Genomic DNA, 21,207 nt, shown 5'->3' with positions numbered 1-21,207 from the left:
AATCCCTATTTTATACGTCATCTGTTCAAAAATAGTTGATCTACAAGTGTAGATCTGCTATTTCTGCTAAGATTTGACAAAATGTGCCCGGCTTTGTACGGTGGAGCAGTGGACCCCCAGCCTGGGGGGAACCTGAAGGGCCTTGTCAAGGCCTCAAACCCAGCGAGAACCACTTCTGTAAATATGTAAATACAGAGGAGGGGCCCACAGATTTGATATTCGATTAACCTATACATTTCATTTTAGTAAATTGTCTGGGGCGGGGGCACTGGGAAAACCAGACACACACACACACACACACACACACACACACACACACACACACACACACACACACACACACACACACACACACACACACACACACACACCAACTAAGACAAAGGAACCATGGAACCATCTGGAAGATGATCTTTCTACAACACCACTTCCTTCAACGTAATGAAGCTGTTCTGTTTTCTCCATCCTTGGTCTCTCTGCTCACTAAAAGGCCCAGTTCAGACTGGCAGCCCAAATCACATTGTTGTCCTATCCAGATTGGAACTGCATGTATTTGATCAGGTCTAAACAGCATAAAACCACATGGTTTTAGTGCCCCAACCATTTAGAATGACCTACAGCTTAAATGAAATATCTGTTCCCTTAAGTCTTTGATTGTAGACCTACCCACAAGTGTCTGCAACTGCTTTAAATTTGTCTTGTATCACATGATAGGGGAAGCTTTGTTTTGTTTTGTTTTATCATTGATATGAATATTGATGTGAAAATGAAACTGTACTATGATGTATCTCGACAACACTGCAAATGAGGGCAACCACAATGTCCTTAGAATAAACAAAGGTTTGAAATGAAATGAAATGAAATATAAGATCATAAGTACAATGTTTTTAGACTATCAAATCCTTGTAAAAGCGATAAACATTAAATTGAAGTAAGTTCGAAGTGAATGTGGATTACAGTGGAGGTAGAATCGTATAGCTAGCCACCTTATCTAATCCCTAATTCAACATCAATTACACTCTTAAATCACCTAATTTCAACAGTATTATTTTTCATCTTTGGGATAGCAGTATTGCAAAATGTACATCAGCTAAAATAATTTTCTTGGATTGATATTATATCTTTTTAGTAAAGGTTGAAATCTTGTTTGAAATATCCAAACATTACCTGCCCACCACCGCAGAGGTTATGGGTTTGAATCCACTGTGGTGCATTCAGCTTTGTGGAGCGTCTATACGAACACAATTAGCTCGTGTTCGGGGGAGGGAAGCCGGGCGGAAAGAGTGATAATTGTCATTGCACGTAATCCTATAGGGCTGGTATGAGGCGGCACCTGTCGGCAGGGAGTGTTGGGCGGGAGGAGTAGGACGAAGGCTCTACGTCCTCCTGGTGGGGGCTCCTCACTGGCAGATGAGTCAGTAGGATACAACAGCAGTGAATGCATTGGCATAACAACTACATTGGGGATAAAAGAGGAAAATAAAGGAAAAAAAGCTCCAAGCTCTCTGTTCCTACGTTAGTTGTTTATTTCGGTCCATTTAACAGAACAGATATATATACTGTAGGTACATACATTACAGTTTAAGTGTACTAACAATGTTGTTAGTAGCCCGAAAAGGTGTAGGCTGAAGCCGAGGCTTATTTTGCCTACCCTATTTGAAAAGTAACAAAAGGTTCAAAACAAAACAAAATAAGTTTCAAACATTGCTTTAATGAAACTGAAAATAATGGATAAATTAACAAATCTAAGCAAGAGACTGTCCAAGAACAGAGAGCAAAAGGAAATGGGATGAGTTTCACTAAATACAATTTGTTTCTATGCTTCACCATACGCTGTGGCTTAATGACCGCAGAATATGGTTGTAGTTCTACACACAGATATACATATAATGCTTCACCATACTCTGTGGCTTAATGACCGCAGAATATGGTAGAACCATATACTGCGGTCATTAAGCCACAGAGTATGGTGAAGCATACTCTAGTTCTACACACAGATATACATATAATGCTTCACCACACACTGTGACTTATTAGCCCCAGAATATGGTTCTACTTCTACACACAGATATACATACACATACATAAACACGTTGAGGATCCCAATTCCACCATAACGCTGAAAATAAACACAAATCTTGCGGGTCTACGTCTTACAAAAAAAGACCAAACATGTCTATCGATGATGTCACAGGTAGGCAGGTTTCTGAACTGTCCACAGCCGTCCTCTGAGACAGAGTGAGTAGACAGAAATGGTGCCATCCTATATTGAGCATTAGTGAGGAGCAATTATATGAAGATAGGTTCAAAAATGGTAAAGTGTTCCTTTAACCCCTTAACTCTGTAATCTTTTTGTTTTGTTGTACAAAAACGCATCACGGCTCATTGTGAGCTTGTAGATCTGCTACTCTGATTATTTAGTTGCTTTTTAAATAATCGTTCATTAATCGTAAATAATCGAGGCAAACGGTGATATTGATTTGATTTGTCTTAAGGACCAGCACTAGATCATACATGTGTATGATATCATTTATCAACTCATATGCTCCTTTGACAAAAGCATTTGAATCTGTTTAACTAACAGCTTCACTGTGTATGAATCTATGTGCATTTGGAAGCGTTTGCCACAAACTGCAGCTAAAGCTCTTCCTCCTCTGTATGTATAGTCCTCATGTGTCTTTTTAGATTACTCGATTGACAAAAGCTTTTGCTACAAACGTCACAAGAAAGGGGCTTTTCTCCTGTATGAGTTCTCATGTGTACTTTTAGCTGATCGTTGTCACGAATGCCTTTGCTACAAACTGTACAAGTCAATGGCTTTTCTCCTGTATGAGTCATCATGTGTTTTTTCAGATCACCCTTTTGAGAAAAGCCGTGGTCACAAACTGTACAAGTAAATGGCCGTTCCCCCGTATGACTCCTCATGTGTATTTTTAGATTGCTTTGGCCAATAAAGCCGTGGCCACAAACTGTACAAATAAAGGGTTTTTCCCCTGTATGAGTCTTCATGTGTGGTTTTAGATGACACAATTGACTAAAGCTTTTGTTACAGACTTCACAAGTAAAGGGCTTTTCCCCTGTATGAGTCCGCATGTGCATTTTTAGATCATATTTTTGAATACAACCGCGGCCACAAACTGTACAAGTAAATGGCTTTTCGCCTGTATGGGTCTTCCAGTGTGTTTTTAGATTCCACAAGTATCTAAAGCCTTTATTACACACTTCACAAGCAAAGGGCCTTTCCTCTGTGTGAGTCTTCATGTGCTTGTTCAAATTTCCCTTGCGACTATACGTTTTAAAACACACTGCACAACTTAACCTTTTCTTTCCTGTGTGAGTCTGTATGGAGTGAGTTTCTTGTGTTTTCATGTGTTCAGTTGAGGTGCTGGCTACAGGCTCTGTGTCTCTGTTTTCACCCTCATCACCTTCACTTTCCCCTGCTAGTAATGTCAGCATTGGGCCATCATCAACCTCTTCTGGTCTTTGAAGTAGCTCCTCCTGCTCCTCTTTAATGTGTGGAGGCTCTGGTTCCTCCTGGACCAGACTGGAGCTCCTCTCCTCTTCAGAGGAAACCTCCTCCTTACACACAGGGAGGTGCAGGGAGTCTAGGGAAAGATACAATGAAAGCAACCATGATTTTTTCCCCATAATCATGCGATTGACAGAAACCAATTGACATACTGTATGTATCATTGCAAAAAGTCTGCCATAATCATAGCCATTTAATGTTTTAGTTTTTTCTGTGTGTAAAGCGATTCCCACCACAGTTCAGCCAAAAAATCCCACAAGCTCACGTTTTGGTTCACTCAACACCCTGCTGTTCCCAACAGCCTGCTGTGTGCTGCAGTTATCTGATAGATCAGCTTATTCGTCGTACGATGGTGTTGCACGTCGAAATGTTTCAGACGTACAAGATCACAACGCGTCGCAACGTGCTGCGTTGAGAGCTGTCTGTCTACTATTTTCGATGCGCACACAGTCAGGCGGCGTAGCACAAATCGAGCTTTGCACAGCTGCGTTTTCTCAAGACAATTAACCCCTAACTGCTGCTCCCCCCCTGCACTCACGTCTTGGACAGCAATCAGCTGCGTGAAGCTGAAAACTGAATTTTGCCTGCAGGATAAAAATTCTAAATTATTATTATTAACAGGGGTGCACATAACTGGTGCGCATGCGCACCCAAAATAGGCGCTTTTGCGTACCAACAGCTGGGACAGGAATTTCCAAGATTTTATTTTTTAGCAAAACTAAAAAATAAAATCCTGGAGATCGAGGCTAGGAATTTATTTCCTGAAGCAACACTCACACAATCACGCTAAAGCACGTGTCAGCCCCATGTACAGCCATTAGGCGCAGGGGGAGGGGACGCATGCTGCACGTGATTGTGTGAGTGTTGCCTCGCATCGTGACACACAGATACGCTGCGCGACTCGCAGCACGCTGCACGCAGCCAGCAGCGGCTGTGTAATGGTGCGAAATATTCCGTGAACGTCCCAATCTGGCGGATAAAAGCAGCGCAGCACAGACCAGGGGTCTCATACCCAGCACAAACGGCGTGAAGAAGAAAAAAACGGCAAAAAACTACGGAATTTAGAAGCAGGGCGCTACAACATTGACTTTTTTTCTCGAGCACCCCCCCGCCGTTGACAAAACGGCGGGCGGAACTTTTATTGACCATTTATTTGACGCGCACCAAGTAACAAGTCCAGGTGCTCTTCTGAGAACTAGACCAAATAAGTTGTGTGCACCCCTGATTATTAAGGTGATGTGGTCTTCTTTACCCAGTAGGAGGAGGTCATTGTTGCTGTCGCTCTCAGAGCTGGACGTGCTGTGGGGGCTTCGAGGCCTCTTCCTCTGCTTGGGAGGGGGCAACGGGGGCGGCTGTGGGGGGCCTATGGGACTGGGACTCACGCCCGTCCCCACCAGGTGGGCCCGGTCCCCGTTCTTGGGGGGGCGCCCAGGCCGCTTGGCTGGTCCGGACGTTTTAGGGTTTTTCTTGGAGAGGAGGACAGAGGTCCGACGCCCCACCCCCGGTGCCAACGCCGAAGACGACGTGCTCAGATCTGTAGTGAGAGATGGTGGAGAGCATCACAGTAACATTATAGATCTATAATGAGAGATGGTGGAGCGACATAGTGAGAGCATCACAGTAACATCATGGATCTGTAGTGAGAGATGGTGGAGCGACGCTGTGAGAGCATCACAGTAACATCATAGCTTTCCTAACATAAACTGATCTGGAGAAGTGGCTATAGTCTTGAGCCTGAATTTTACTTTTAGGCATTTAGCAGACACTCTTAACCAAATAATCATTTAACGTACCTTCCTTTCCTTTACAGCAGATGCAATCATTTGAAAATGTGAACTTTGAACAGGCTTAAGTCATGCCTCGTTTGGCCTATGGCCATGAAACGTGCTTACACATGTGCCTCTACTCACGAGGAACACATCTATCTCTCGCGTTCCTCTCCTGGGATCATTGAGGGCATGACTTCGTTAAAAAAGGAAAAGAAATCAACTGCTGTGCATGAGCTTCTTCTGTCTCAGTTTTAATTCTGGGATTTCAGTATCTCAGAAGGTAGAGTGTCTACCTATCAGTCAGAAGGTCCCCTATTAGACCCTCAGCTTATTCAGGCTTAATTTAAATTGCTGCACAGAAATCATGACTTGATTAATCAATGCATGTCCGCTTTTTAAAGACAACATGAAATGGCGTTTTGACAGCATTTACTATTTTGTGAATAATGTCCCAGTGAAACAGGTGCATGGTGCATGACAGAAGGCAAAACGTTATGGTTTTCAGCACACTTAAACAGGGTTGTAGCTGAATGCGTAGAGAGGACGCCTGGGATACAGATGGTCACAAGTTTGGTTCCAGACCCGGCAAAACCAACAGGCCAGATGAAAAGCTAAAGACTATTTAGAATACTACAATTATTTCTGTTGTGTAGATGACGCAGGGAAATTGGCAAACTTTTGTCTTGATGACTGCATTTTTTACAAGAGTTTGAAATCTGCCATTACAAGCAACATATTAATAAGATGCATTCTAATATCCCATATTCCCAATGCTTCTTTTTTAATTGCATGGTCTACCTTCTCTCACGTTCAGTCTATTATGTTTCTATGGCTTATAGTACATATTGCTTTTTGCATTTCTGCTGCTTACAAGTATAAACACACACATATATATATATATATATATATATATATATATATATATATATATATATATATATATATATATATATATATACATACATATACATATACATATATATATATATATATATATACACACACACACACACATATATAAACTCATGTTTTACCTGAGCCAGTGTTGCACCTGGTCTTCTTATGTAGTAATGTCAATGTTGACACACCAGCCTCCTCTTCCTGTTCTTGTTCACTCTGTGGAGGTTGTGGTTCCTCCTGGACCAGACTGGGGCTCCTCTTGTCCTCATTTTCAGATGAAACCTCTTTACACACAGACACAAGGAGGACAGAAGAGGTCAAATAAGCACCACAGGTCAAAGTGTAGTTCAGCTAGCAGCTAACCAACTTGCAGCTTAGCTACTTGTAGATCACCCATTCTTGAGAATTGGGACAAAACCTTTTCTTTTTTTTCAAACATTCATTTATGGGAAAAAACGGGAAAATATATTTTAAAAGATCAAAATTGACTATTAAGCCATGTAATGGGCCAACCTCCCACAGTTTTTTCTTTTATATGTCAACTCCATGAAATAGCATATCTGACGGAGCTGAGGGGTACTAAAGGGAACTAAAAACCTTTACTTTTAACAAGGCATTTGCCTAGATGGACTCAGTGATGCCATGTGTCTTTTTTCTTTGATATTTGGTACAAATAAAAATAATTATTGTTATTACAAATAAAATGTATTATTATAGTTGACTGGTGTTGTCACAATACTGAATTTCTAACTTTGATATGATATCTTGCAAAATATCGATATTTGATACCATTTTCGATACCACGGGGATAAAACAAAATCTGAATATATATACAGTATATATATATATTTGTTTAATCAAAGGCTGTGAGTGTGCAACAACACTGAGGGCATAATATTTTATTTATTTTGATCAAAGGCTGTGAGTGTGTTGTTTACAGCAGGGGTCTTCAACGTTTTCAGCCCAAGGACCCCCTAGTTGAGAGAGAGATGAAGCAGGGACCCCCTCTGTATTGTATAAGATTGTGTTGCAGATTATTCTTTTTTTATTTTTTACTTGGTCTGCTCTTTTTCCCTCTACACCTATACTTCTTTGCCAAAAATAGCCGATCTACAAGCTCACAACGCCTCGCGTGAGCTTGTAGATCTGCTATTTTTGCCTAAAGTTCTCCTCAGAAAAAGGATGCTATGGTTCAAGTGGTTAAGGTAAAAAAAAGAAAATCATATCACACAGAGATTTGGCGGACCCCCTGTAGTAGCTCTGAGGACCCCCTAGGGGTCCCGGACCCCCTGTTGAAGACCCCTGGTTTACAGTATATTACAGATTGATTCTCGTCTTATCTCTAGTAATATACAGTAAGAGACAAATCACGTGTGTGTGTGTGTGTGTGTGTGTGTGTGTGTGTATGTGTGTGTGTGTGTGTGTGTGTGTGTGTGTCCGTCCTACACCAGTGGTTCAAAAACTTTTTAATGTCAAGGACCCCCAAATTGACACTTATTAGCCTGCAGACCCCCATTTGAAAAGATATGCCAAGGCCCCCCATGAGAGAAGATTTGTAAGGCTCTAGCAGTGATTTTCAACCATTTTAATTTCAAGGTCCTCCAGTTTGACATGCATTAGGCTACGAACCCCAATTAATGGTTTCTCTGGAACCCCAATTTATATTGTAAAATGTATAATGTAAAGAAAGTTAATTTAACTGATCAGATCTCTTATTTATCATTTAGCTGGGGACCCCTGGGGGTTCCAGAGCCCACTTTGACAACCACTGTCCTACACACTCTGTGTCTGTGCGTGTGAAACTCTGCTGCCTGATGATAGCTAACGGGGAAGCGCCCCTCGTTTCTATTCCAAATTGTAACTGGTGACATCCATTCTATAGGCGTATATCCATAATGCAAAGACCCACCCCGGGAAACGCCCCGCCTGCCTCTGATTGGCCGCCAACAGCAGTGACAGCAATTTGTAACTTCATCAGGTCTCAGAGACCGATACATTTTGCATTTAGTCATGTTGATTTTAATTTTTAAAATGTGATATTTATCGAAAGATTTTTGACAACACTAAAGTTGACATCTGACAGAGTCTGACGGAGTTGACAAAATGTTGTGTTTTTAAACAAGGATGGTACTTACACCTATGTTATCAATACACATAGTTAGTTTTTTTATGCTTTTAAGAAAAAAATAAAAAAAATGTTTGAAGTTGTGAATCCTTGTCTGAGACAAGGGTGTTTTCTGGCAGAGTGCAAGTAAAAAAAAAAGGGAACGAGACCAAAACATTGTGTAGATCGTATAAAATTCCAACATTTTTTTTAAATTAGTGTGTTAATAAGTAATAATTTAAAGGTTTTGGTAGGACATGATTTGTCCCAATTCTCAAGAATGGGTGAGCTATTAAGCTTATGTTGAATATAATTATGTAAACATGCGTTACTTTGACATGAATCATGAACCAACCTGCTCTGTGTAGTTTGATGTGTGGCTGTAGCATCACGTCCAGCAGTTTGTTTTGTGTCTCCAGCAGAGTTTCTAGTGTCTCTATCTCTCTCTGGAAGAGGTCGCACATGAACTCTGCAGCCGCACTGAGGCGCTCCAACACAACCACTCTGACAAGCTTCACACAACAAACATCACCACGCTGTTTTCCCAAAACACACGATATCTCCTCTCCCACCGACGTCATGTGTTCATTTATCTTCAGCCGTACAGACTCCATTTGACTCATTTTACCTCCTTTATGAGACGTTTTCACCAAGCTCTCTGTTCCTACTGTAATATACTTATATAATGTGAAAAGCTCTCTGTTCCTACTGTAATATACGTATGTGTAAAGGCACGAAGATCAACAATTCCACCATTACGCTTAACCATAGAGTGTGCATAACGGCTACTGAAAATAAACAACACGCATTTACTTCCGGGTCAAGGTATTTCAAGCATGCGCAGGAAAGGATCCAGGCACTGTTGCCTTTTGCCACCTGGTGGAGGGGGTGTGTAACTGAATAACACCCACACACCCACATGCACACACACACACACACACACACACACACACACACACACACACACACACACACACACACACACACACACACACACACACACACACACGCACACACACACACACAATGGAAGTCCTTTATTCTTATTTTTTTTTGGACCTATGGACTTCCATTTGTGGTTCCCAAACGTTTTAGCTCAAGACCCAAAAGAGAAAACAAAGCACTTCAAGGTCCCAACCTTTCCAAATCCACTTTAGGGCCTACTGTTATGTCCATTATACTGTCTATTTTTTTATTTGATCTATAACCGAAAATTGCCAGGCTAATACTGTTAGCTGGCTGAACATTACTTTTTAATTTAACTCCAGGAACACACAGCCACCAAAAACAGACACGATTATGAATGATGTTTGGTTGGCAATAAAAGTATAACATGTGAGCTACCATTTCATTTGCTCTGTTAACCTGCTGAAATGCAATAAATCGTATTATCTCCCTGAGTTAATTCTATATTTACTGAAACTATGAAGGCTTCAGAATGCAACAATATCGCTACTAAACTACAAACCTGTACGTATGAATACTAGCATTATTTATCCGTAGCACTGACCCCAGTGATTTGATTTTTTCCCCCTAAATGATTCAATATTCTTTTAAAGTGATGTTAACGAATCACATTATTGATCCAGAAATTTTGCCACATGACTACACAGGAAATATACTAAAGTATTCACATGACGAATACCACAATAATGATCTTTTCCACCAACCTGAATGAGACTAGAACACAATAAATGCCTGGTCCCTGGTCCCACAACAATTGTCTCTTGGTCCAGCCGCCTGGAGACTAAATGAGCTATTAACAATTTGATTTCAGTTTCATTTTGACGATAGCCCTACATTGCTAACCAAATATTAACATATTTTTGTTTTGTTATACCTGTAAGGGGTGGCTCTGGTATACATGTTCCAATAGGTTGGCTCAGAACAATCTGTACGTATACGTGTGTGCTACAACTCCCTGTCTGTGCACATTCTGAAGAGTCATTATGAGAAGAGGTCATTGTAAATGTGCCATAAGTCCTGACGCTCATAACATGACAGTTGTGTTTCTGTGCCATGATATATTCATATAATAATTGACCTGAAGATCAGTGACAACAGAAACGACCTTCCCTCCATCCAAGACCTGTATGGTTGACCTTGAGTCAGTAAAGCTTGCAGAATCATAAAAGATCAAAGTCACCCCCTCCCACGGACTGTCTCAGACTGTCTAAGTCAGAGCACCGTAAAATAATAATAATCCAAATCCATTATACTGATTTTGATTTTATTACAAAAATACAATAAAAATACAATAAAATGAATAATAATAAATCCTCTATGATTAACATGAGATGGCTAAGACATTTTGCTGTTAGGGCTGAACATTGCTTACAAAAGTTACTTTAAATTGTTTTATTTGGTTAAATCCAGAAACACACAGCCACCAAGTACAGATACTGAGTATGAATGATGTTTGGTAAAGCAAAGCAAAGTTTGTTGTTTACCCAGGGTGTCGGACTAAGTACGAAACTTGTTTCCAGCCGGACCCTGCATGGAAGCCTTGCTCAAGGGCTATTCAGCGGTGATTCATGATCGATGTGATGAATTGGGGAATCGAACTAGGGACCTTCCGGTATCAAGGCCGCCCCTCTAACCACTAGGCCACCGCTGCCACTGGTTACAGGTTACAGGTCAGCTACAGCTATCCTGTTCACCTGCTTAAATGCAACACATAATAACATCTCCCTGAAACACATATATTCATGTAATACAATTCAACCTTTACTGAGACTATGGAGGCTACAAAATCAGTGCCTCTTCACTCGGTTGTCCAGCCTCCACGAGAATTGTCTCTAAGTCCAGTTTTCAGTTTCATTTTGACATATTATGCATGAACAAATATGATAAGAGTTCTATGGCTTTTTTTAACCTTCATTTACCCAGGTTATGCATGCTGACCAGTGAGTATGTGTGCTCCTTTTCAGCTGGTTCCTGCACTGTCACCCAGACTCACACGCATGAATCATCATGGCATGATATCATGGCATTACATAACGGGTGGCTCTGGCGTTCAATTTCTGATAGTTCTGTTCAGAGAAATCTAAAATCTTTATATGTGTGCACTTTGGTTGTTACAAGTGCCTGTCTGTGTACATTATGAGGTAGATAACAAGCCTTATTGTATACCCTGAAGGTCGTAAGTAATGGGGCATGTCATGATATCACCAAGCAAGAATCACTATCAAAGTATGCTACTTTAACTCATTATCAATCACTTTTATTTTCAGCTTAGAGGAAGCCTTTCCAACCAAAGTGCTAAAATATCATAAGCTAGAGCAGACAATCTCTCAGCTGTAGGCTACTACAGATGTAAACTTTTAGTTTTTATCTTTGGTAGCCATGTGCACAAGTTGGTTGTGAGGGGCCTTCTTTTACCCTGCTGTATCACAAATGGGATCAATAAAGGCCATTATCTTTGCAATGTACGGTTAGGACACATGATGCTGATGAACCTAATCTACCTAACACAGAGACACTGAGCCGTGATGGAAAGCCACACCAAACCCAAACCCACAGCAAAGGGGTTCAGTGAATGTGGACTTGAAGGTGTATAGGTGTGTACGTTTGCCATTGGAGAGTCTGAAGAAGGACAGAGAGCCAGCAGACCAGTCCAAATACACTCCTACTCTCTTGGAGGAGAAAAGGAAAGGGAGGAGAGTTCTCTTCCCATTGTGACGGACAGCGTAACCTCTACCAATCTGAACACTGTCACATTCCAGAGCCCAGGACTTGTAATTGAGTCCAAATAGACAATCATCAGCCTTTCCTCTGCGATGGATTCCTCTGTATGTCACTGCTATAGAAACCAGTCCGCTCCACTCTACTTCCCAGTAACAGCATCCAGTCAGACCCTCTCTACATAGAACCTGTCGCCAGGAGTCAAATCTGTCTGGATGATCAGGATATGACAGATTCTCTTTAACATGTGTCAGCTTTCTGTTGTTCTCAGACAGAAAAAGCATTTTGTTTACTGTGTTTGGGTCCAGTGTGAGTTCACAGACATCTGATGGGAGAACAACATACAATACAGCACCATTTTAAAATCAAATAATAATAATAATGGTAATAATAATAGTAATAATAATAATGATAATATTGATAATGATAAAGACATCATTAATAATAGTAACTGGAAGAATTATTTACTATTTATTTAATAGTTTTGGGTCATGTCTAGGGTTGCCAACCATCCTGTAAAATAAGGAATCGTCCATTATTTGGAAACTAAAAGACATGTCCCATATTGAGCTGATTCGGGACACACTTTGCGTGTGTGCGTATGTGCGTGTGTGCGTGCGTGCGTGGAGCTTCAAATGTACCAAAGTATTGGCTCCAAAATATACTTTGAGTACCAAAGTAAAAGTGCTCAGATTTTCTAAAAATAGCAGATCTACAAGCTCATAACGCATCACATTGTAGATCGCCTGTATGTGGTTACTGTATGTTTTGTATTAAGAATAGAATATGCAAAGTAACAAGTAACTAAAGCTGTTAATTGTAGGGGAGTAGAAGTAACAAAAATGGAAAGTAAAGTAAAAGTACCTCAAAGTTGTACTATGATTTGTAAGCACTCTACATTATTATTATAGTATAGTACTTGTGTAAATATACTTAGTTACTTTTGCACCACTTTGACAGCCTAAGCATGAAACAGCCCCAGTTGCACTAATTGCTACAGTGCAGAAGGGCATGGGTTGATATTAATGGTCTTAACTCAAAATGCATCTGTGCGAACTCGGTGATGTAAAATAAATATCTGTAGTGTAAAAATTGCGCACGCAGTGACTTTACAAAAACATGGGTCATTCCTCCTGTGTGATTCTCTCTCTCCACTAGCAAAACCCATTGGAAATGCATTGGGGGCTTAAAGTTAAATATTTTGTGAATAAATTGTGAATGGAGTTTCTAGGTGAAAGTATGAAGGAGTTGGGATGTACCAAAATCTTCCAGTGATTTACATTATCATTTTATAAACTTGAAAACTACAAAATAGGTGTAAGTATGTAGGACTAGTAGCATGCCAAAGTTTTGGGGAGAATAGTAAATAAATAGTGAGAACATCTATAGTGTGCTCGCTGCTGCTCATTTTAGGGGCAAGGCCACTTGGCCTTTGGTGTTTTTCTTGGCCTTTGGTGTATTTTTTGGAGGGCACAAAGGCCAAATGCCAGGGCAGGAAGGCCATCAAAAAAAAAAAAAAAATGTAAGTCCAAAAATGATTTTTAAGTCCACGGAAATAATGATGATGATGAATGATGATTGTATTTTAATATATTATAAGAATAGTATAACTATCTGTGAAATACAACAAAATAATGTGTTGGCAAATGACCAATATTTAGTTATATAGGTCTCAATGTCACATTCAGCCCTGGACTTCACTGACTGAAGTAGGGGTCACATTAATCACATTAGATTCACAGATTAGAGATTTTATGTATGTATAATTATGTTATCTATTATAGTATCTACTACAATCATCAAAATGATTGTCTATTTTCTTTTCTATATGTAAACTGAGCCAGGGGTAGGGCTCGATAAGCACTATGCTTCTCCCTTCCCCTTTTCCAGCATCAAGGACACTTGTAAACTGCCTGTACTGTGTCTTACTGCACTAAAGCATTTGTATTGTCCAAAAGCTGGAAATAAACTGAAACTGAACTGAACTGAATATGCATTTTCCCCACAAGTTATTTTCATTCAAATGAAATGTGATTGAACTTGCACTAATAATGACTTTAGTTGATTTTTCACTCTTTAAAAGTATTTCTTAATTATTAATAATTACAGCTTGTAGATTGGCTATTTTTATGATTTTAAATTGTTTTTAAATAATAATAAAAAAGGAACATACAAGATTTCCACCCGACAGCGATAATATATAGCCAATATATGGTTCTGTATCAGTATATGAGTCAGTTTTTGCAGATTTCATTCTAATTGGCTACTATGCCTGCATATGAATTTCATGGGCCTGGGTAGGTCACCCTAGCTTGGCGGAGATATGCCCTGTTGCGCACACTCCGCACAGCAGTAGGCTACAACAGCAGGTGAAAGCAATTCACTTAAATGAGGGCTGTGTTGCGCACCAAAAAACGGACTTAAACTGTCACATTCTAGCTGCTGAAATAAACTTCCCATTTAGATCATTGTTGACAAACAAACAGAACATGGATGTGGTTTGCAAAAGGATTATTTATTTCTTGTCCATCAGAGCGGTGAGGTCACTCTTTTGTATGATATTGATAGCCTAAACTTTTCATTTGTTTGCAGTTATTCTGTTGCTTGCTTTATATTAAGACTCATCATTTGGGGATTTCGCTGTATTTTATCAGATATATTCATCTATGTTGAAAAAAACATCGGGGCACATCGGTCTGTAGGACTACGGAATCCTCTCTCTCTCTCTCTCTCTCCTCTCTCACCGTTGATTAGTTCAACAGGCTGTGTTAGATTTATCTCCTGTTTGGCCCGGTAATGCTTTTGTGTCTATTACACTGTGTTGCGGGATTCCGACGGTTCATAGGAGGCTCAAAATCAAACCTACCAACCACTGTGCATGTTGTAGCTGCGCAGCTCAACCAAAGGGACTGGTGTCAAAAAAAACAAACGTATTGACAGGAAAATCGCGCAGAGGAAAAACTGTGAAATCAGTTGCTGGGCGCAGCTGGGGCACCACGGCCACTGTGGCCGTGAAGGCATGTCATTATTCGAGGGGCACACGGCCAATGAGAGGGGCCACGACGCCCATGGCCGGCGTGGCCGCCGTGAAATTCCTGCCCTGCGTGCACCCCTGGTAATAATGCAGTAATGCAGTAATGCAGGTGAAAGGCCTGTTGTGTTTGTATTGTGTCTTATAGGTATAACTGTGCCAAAATGTATAGAGCTCCAAGCATTTTGGAGGTTTTGCCCCAGAAGGTGTCCGTTATTTTAATTTCTGGGAGTTGGCAACCCTAGTCACGTTTTTAAATTGACATCATTGTCCATGTTGGACTATGATTATTATCATTAATTAGATAATATCACATGCTTATGTATGACCATCGAAATATCTTAATGTGACTGAATGCTTTGATTTCAGGAATAAAACAGAATACACACTTACACTTCCTTAAACCTGACTTCAGCCTGTAGACTCCTCCATATCCATCGTCAACACTGGGAGAGGAGGAGAGACAATGTCAGGCCTGCATATTCTCTTTGATAATACTAACAATGATTATGATGTATACTGTTACAGTTTAAACATATAATACTATATAAGTTCATAGCATGATTTCTCTACTCTAAATGTACTGGGACATATTGGCACTGAGTGGCCGCAAAGCTCTCTATACCGGAGAGTCTCCAGTCTGCTGTGTGGGTCCTTCCGGCCATCAGAGAGCAGCGTCAATCTTGACGGACAGTCTGACAACCTACACACACACACACACACACACACACACACACACACACACACACACACACACACACACACAGTAAGCCAAGGTAAAGAAAAAATCATAAGTATGTTAAGAAAGTAATTTTTATCCATTTTGAATTGCTGAGAAAAAAACTACTTTTGATATGGATCATAAAATTAGTTTGTAATCATTCTTTTCTTGAAATTATAGTATCCCTCAGGTTTAGGTCATTTGGTGAAGATTGTAAAAACAAATAAAAACAAATAATGTTTTTCAGGGTAAATTTAAAGTCTATTTAAGCTAATATACGTACAAATATTGAGCTGTTGAAGAGGTTCAGGGATACTGACCTTAGAACCTCCAGTATACAGTGTGGACTCCCCAGTCCAACAGAATACAGTTTCTGCGGATTATTGTGACTCAGATCCATGTAGCTGAGACTTGAGGAGTTGGAGCAGACAACTGATGATAACTCCTCAATGCATGCCTTTGAGAGTTTACAACCTCTCAGCCTGAAGAAATATTATGATAATATCAATGGAATGTTAGAATTTCTTTCCTGTTAAAGAAAGATGACATACAATTTATCCATTCACCTAGAGAACTCTATTGGGGACTTTGGCATATGGCAGCAGCCTCAGAAGATACTCCTCTGAAGCTGCCTAAAATGTATCACCACATTACAGATACTCTAGGGCAAACTTTTATGGATCATTACTATACAACAATAAAAACAGATACAGATTGCTATTACGAGCACCATTCGGCAAATGAGATCATTCATCTGTGTTCCTTATGTCAAGGAAAGTATAGTAAGGAGTAAGCACAGAGTTGTTATTATTAAAATAATTATGAAAATTTCACAGCGTAACTAGTGTGTAGTTATTCTGAAGATGTATTGTTAATGCAAACGTTGTATTTAGTGTAAAATCCTATAAGATTTTGGAACAATCCTATTGGATTTATCTTTATAGGATAATAATCCTATAAGAAAAAATCCAATAAGATTTGTTCAAAAAATGTACAACATTCTTAATTTGATTTGTTCTATTGAAATCCTATTGGATTTTTGACTAGGGATCACTTTGATACCTGTCAGAGAGGGGAGGGGGGAGTGTGTGTACACACACAGATCAGAAAAGTTACCTAGTTTCCCTTTAAATTGTCTTTGTTTTTCCTGTAAATATTAGCAATTGACAACTTGACAGATCAATCAGAATATTCAAAATGAATTGAGTTAATTATCAAGGTAAACGCCAAGTCTTTAAGCCAGGATGTAATGTTCACTAGGTGAATACGTTCAGGAATACTGACCTGAGTGTCTCCAGACAGCAGTTTTTACTCCTCAGTCCACAAATGAGCTGCATTACTCCTGAATCCTGCAGATCATTGTCGCTCAAGTCTAGTTCTCTCAAACTAGACATGTCGGAGCTGAGAACTAATGCTAACATTTTACAGCATCTCCCTGAGAGGTTACAATCACTCAGCCTGAAGAAACATTGGTGATACAATCAATATGTTAGAATGTTCTATTAATCTTTCCTGTAAAATAAATAATAATGTATTCAATATATACAGTAAATTAACTTTAAAAATGTTTACATGTTAATTAAATTATTGGTAGGTGCTGTTTACATTAGTTTAGGTTTGAGCAAGGTCCTTGACTTTCTTGAATAAGCTGAAGTAGTTAAAGAATAATTATTGTGGTTTTAAGGCACTTAAGGAATCAAAAAAGGGAAAAGAAATACAAAAAGGGGGCACTGTAATATGAAGCTGTTCATATACCAGTTGAAACTGTATTGTCTTTGTACTTCCTGTTGGTGTTTGTTTGTCAAGTTGTCCTGTTGACAACTTGACAAACCAATCAGAATATGCTGGATGAATTGAGTAAATGTAAAAAGGTAAACTCCATGTCTCTAAGCCAGATGTATAGGTTCACCAGGTTAACAGAATCAGGAATACTGACCCAAGTGTCTCCAGCCTACAGTGCGGACTCCGCAGTCCATCAATGAGCAGCTGCAATCCTGAATCCTGCAGATCATTTCTACTCATGTCTATGTGTCTCAGACTGGAAGAATTTGAGCTTAGAACTGATGACAACTCCTTACAGCATATCTCTGAGAGGTTACAGCCACTCAGTCTGAAGAAACATTTGTGGTAAAATCAATGGATTTGTATTTGCTTTTTTTTCCTGAAAGATCATAATATGAGATACATTATATTCAGTTAACAGTCAACCTACATAGCTTTATTAGAGGCTTTGGCCACTGGCAGCAGCCTCAGAAGAGCTTCCTCTGAGGCAGAGTATTTTCTCAGGTCAAACACTTCCAGCTCCTTATCCCCTGAGGATAGCAATATGAAGACCAGGGCTGACCACTGAGTAGGAGAAAGTGTGTCTGTCAGGAGACTTCCTGAGCTTAGGTAGTGTTGGATCTCTGTCTGTAGAGAGTAATCATTCAGCTCATTCAGACAGTGGAACAGATTGATGCTTCTCTCTGCAGAGGGATTCTCCCTGATCTTCTTCTTGATGTACTCAACTATTTCCTGACTAATCCGTGTCATACTTTCTGTCTGTTCCAACAATCTTTGTAAGATCATTTGATTGGTCTCCAAAGAAAGGCCCAGTAGGAAACGGAGGAACAAGTCCAGGTGTCCATTTGGACTCTCTAAAGCCTTGTCTACAGCACGCTGGTAGAAGTAAACATTTGATTCTGCAAGAAATGGTTTGGATAGTATGTTGTTGAATGAGTGAAAGACATGAAGAGCAGCCAGAAACTCTTGAACACTCAGATGGACAAAGCTGTACACCTTGTCCTCATGCAACCCACACTCTTCTCTAAAGATCTGTGTGAACACTCCTGAGTAAACAGATGCATCTCTGATATCAATGCCACCCTCTGTCAGGTCTGCTTCATAGAAGATGAGGTTGCCTTCCTCCAGCTGCTCAAATGCCAGTTTCCCTAGAGACAAAATGGCCTGACTATTCTCTGGATTCTTGTCAGAATGTGTCTGAGTTGTGTCAGTATACTTGACATGCTTTTGTTTTGACTGAACTATCATGAAGTGGATGTACATCTCAGTCAGGGATTTTGGCAGTGCTCCTTTTCCCTCTGTTCTCAACATGTCTTCCAGAACCTCAGCAGTGATCCAACAGAAGACTGGGATGTGGCACATGGTGTGGAGGCTTTGTGATGTCTTGATGTGTGAGGTGATTATGCTGGCCTTGTTCTCATTACTGAATCTCTTGATGAAGTACTGTTCCTTCTGGGGGTCAGTGAACCCTCTCACATATGTCACCCTGTTAATGTACTCAGAAGGGATCTGATTGGATGCTGCAGGTCGTGTGGTTATCCAGATGCGAGCAGAGGGAAGGAGATTTCCCATGATGAGGTTTGTCAGAAGCATGTCCAGTGAGGTTCGCTTTGTGACATCAGTCCAGGTCGAAACGTTATCGAAGTATAGAGGAGACCTCCATTCATCTAAACCATCCAGGATGAACACAACTTGGGACTTGTAGTTGCAGATATCTGCTTCCTTGGTTTCGCCAAAATAGTGATGAAGAAGTTCCACCAAGCTGTAATTGTTCTTATTCAGCAAATTCAGCTTGCGGAAAGTGAATGGAAACACAACGTAGATATTGTGGTTGGCCTTGTCTTCTGCCCAGTCCAAAGTGTATTTCTGAGTTAGGACTGTTTTACCAATGCCAGCCACTCCCATCGTCATCACTGTCCTGATATCTTCATCTTGTCCAGGTAAAGGTTTAAAGATGTCTTCAAGTTTGATTGGTGTTTCTGGTTTGGCTGGTTTCCTGGATGCTCTTTCAATATGTTTGTACTCATGTTCATTATGGATCTCTCTAATCACTCCATCTGTGATGTAGAGCTCGGTGAATATCTTATTCAGAGGTGTTGGGTTTCTTTGTTTTGTTATCCACACTAACAAACACTCAAACCTCTTCTTCAGATTAGACTTGAGTTGCAGTTGATACACAGCAGGAAGAGTTTCTAAATTACAAAAAAAAACAGAGGACATCAATGAGTGCTTATTATGGATCATGGGTCTACTCCTGTAGCCATCCATGGCCACTGCCCATCAGTATTTCCAGTATTGCTACAGCAACTCTCAGTGTTACTACTTTTTTACAGACCAGAGTAATCTGTAACACATTTTACACAATTAATTAAATAAAAAGATAAAAATAATAAAGAACACAAAGAGACAAAAACAAATTTGAATAGTGAGATACACGATGTACACTATTCAGAGACTAGAATACTGTTGCACATTACTTTGCGTGAATGAAGGTGTGAAATTCCTTATTTTAAGTTTCCACAGAAGTAGAAGAAAGAAAAAAAGTTCTTCCCTCTAATAAAGGTTGGTCATTCTAATGTGATTTCATGATTAATGATTTTTAATAAACCAGGGGAACAACATTGTAACACTAATCAGACTAGTTAGAACAACTGATTTTACTGTGATCAGCTGGTGCAGTGGAAAAAACATAACAGGAAGTGGATTGTTTTTAGCGGGTTGTGTGCACTGTTGTAGTAGACATTTTTCTCACATTGGCTCCCAGGTCAATATTCAAATCCACTTGTTGAAATATATTTACAAGTATCAGCAGGTACTAGTGCTTAGCAAGGACGCTGAGTCTCTGGTGTTACATGATGTGTTTTCATCAGGTGAAAAAAAGAACATGTGCTTCTTGCCTTCTCCACAGGTTGATTGCAGTGGAGCAATCCAGATGTTTGTTTGTATTTGCTCTGGAAATGTATGTCCAGCCGTATAATAAACTGATAGACATGACCGTGCTCAAGGCCCAGTCACAGCCAAAGTTTTGTTTGAGTTTGGCCAAAGAAAGATGAAAATGAGCACACAAGCAACAGCTCTCCCAAAATGTGACACAATAGGTGAGTCAATATACACCACACCATCGGGTTTACCATCCAAAGAAAAACAAGATCAGGGTAGTCTTTGACTGCACTGCAAGGTTCAAAGGAACATCACTGAACGTTCAGCTGCTTCAGGGACCTGATCTAATTAACACCCTCATTGGCATCCTGACAAGGTTCAGAGAGGAGCCTGTCACTATGATGGCCGACATAGAAGCGATGTTCTCAGGTCAGGGTTCCAGAGAAATATGCTGATCAATTATGTTGGCTACGGTGGCCGGATGGTGACCTTAGTCAACCCGTAGAAGACTACAGAATGACTGTGCACCTGTTTGGAGCCACATCGTCTCCCAGTTGTGCATCATATGCCCTAAGAAGAACAGCTGGAGACAGAAGGAGCGAAACAACACCAGAAGTGGTGGACACAGTCCTCAAAAACTTCTATGTTGATGACTGCTTGAAGTCTGTGTCCTTAGAAGGTCATGCTGTTGCCCTGGCAAGGGACCTCAGTGCCTTGTGTCACAGTGAAGTTTTCCGACTGACAAAGTGGATCAGCAACAGCAGAGTTGTCTTGTCATCTATCCCAGAAGAAGATAGAAAATGTAGA

The 21,207-nt window shown here is 40.2% G+C and overlaps 2 protein-coding genes and 1 long non-coding RNA gene across 5 annotated transcripts in view; all 3 read right to left on the bottom strand.

The window, feature by feature from the left end:
• Positions 1–2,052: 2,052 nt before the first annotated feature.
• LOC311054285 (uncharacterized protein) lies at positions 2,053–8,766 on the bottom strand (the record flags this gene model as incomplete). The annotated part of the gene is made up of 4 exons (XM_084070161.1): positions 2,053–2,058; positions 4,726–5,063; positions 6,333–6,482; positions 8,658–8,766. The coding sequence occupies 4 exons, from the start codon at positions 8,764–8,766 to the stop codon at positions 2,053–2,055; spliced, it is 603 nt and encodes a 200-aa protein (XP_083926287.1).
• Positions 8,767–10,515: 1,749 nt separating this feature from the next.
• Positions 10,516–21,207, bottom strand: part of LOC311053450 (NACHT, LRR and PYD domains-containing protein 3-like) — a 29,333-nt gene continuing 18,641 nt past the window's right edge. For all 3 annotated transcript variants that reach the window (XM_084068983.1, XM_084068982.1, XM_084068981.1), the window contains exons 11-17: positions 17,951–19,712; positions 17,675–17,848; positions 17,023–17,196; positions 16,059–16,220; positions 15,643–15,720; positions 15,411–15,463; positions 10,516–12,311 (exon numbers count right to left, since the gene is read on the bottom strand). In XM_084068983.1, coding sequence (XP_083925109.1) covers positions 11,770–12,311; positions 15,411–15,463; positions 15,643–15,720; positions 16,059–16,220; positions 17,023–17,196; positions 17,675–17,848; positions 17,951–19,712 — 2,945 coding nt within the window. In that variant the 3' untranslated portion in view covers positions 10,516–11,769. The remainder of the gene's footprint in view (positions 12,312–15,410; positions 15,464–15,642; positions 15,721–16,058; positions 16,221–17,022; positions 17,197–17,674; positions 17,849–17,950; positions 19,713–21,207) is intronic.
• On the bottom strand, positions 14,111–15,040 carry LOC311053468. The gene is made up of 2 exons (XR_014601642.1): positions 14,897–15,040; positions 14,111–14,560 (listed from the first exon to the last, which is right to left on the bottom strand). It is a non-coding gene; the product is annotated as an uncharacterized lncRNA (long non-coding RNA).

The sequence above is a fragment of the Gymnoscopelus microlampas genome (genome assembly GCF_963454915.1).
Source record: "Gymnoscopelus microlampas genome assembly, chromosome: 10".
Classification (NCBI taxonomy): Eukaryota; Metazoa; Chordata; class Actinopteri; order Myctophiformes; family Myctophidae; genus Gymnoscopelus; species Gymnoscopelus microlampas.
The sequence above is the reverse complement of the archived record's forward strand: the minus strand, read 5'-3'. Positions and strand labels throughout refer to the sequence as shown.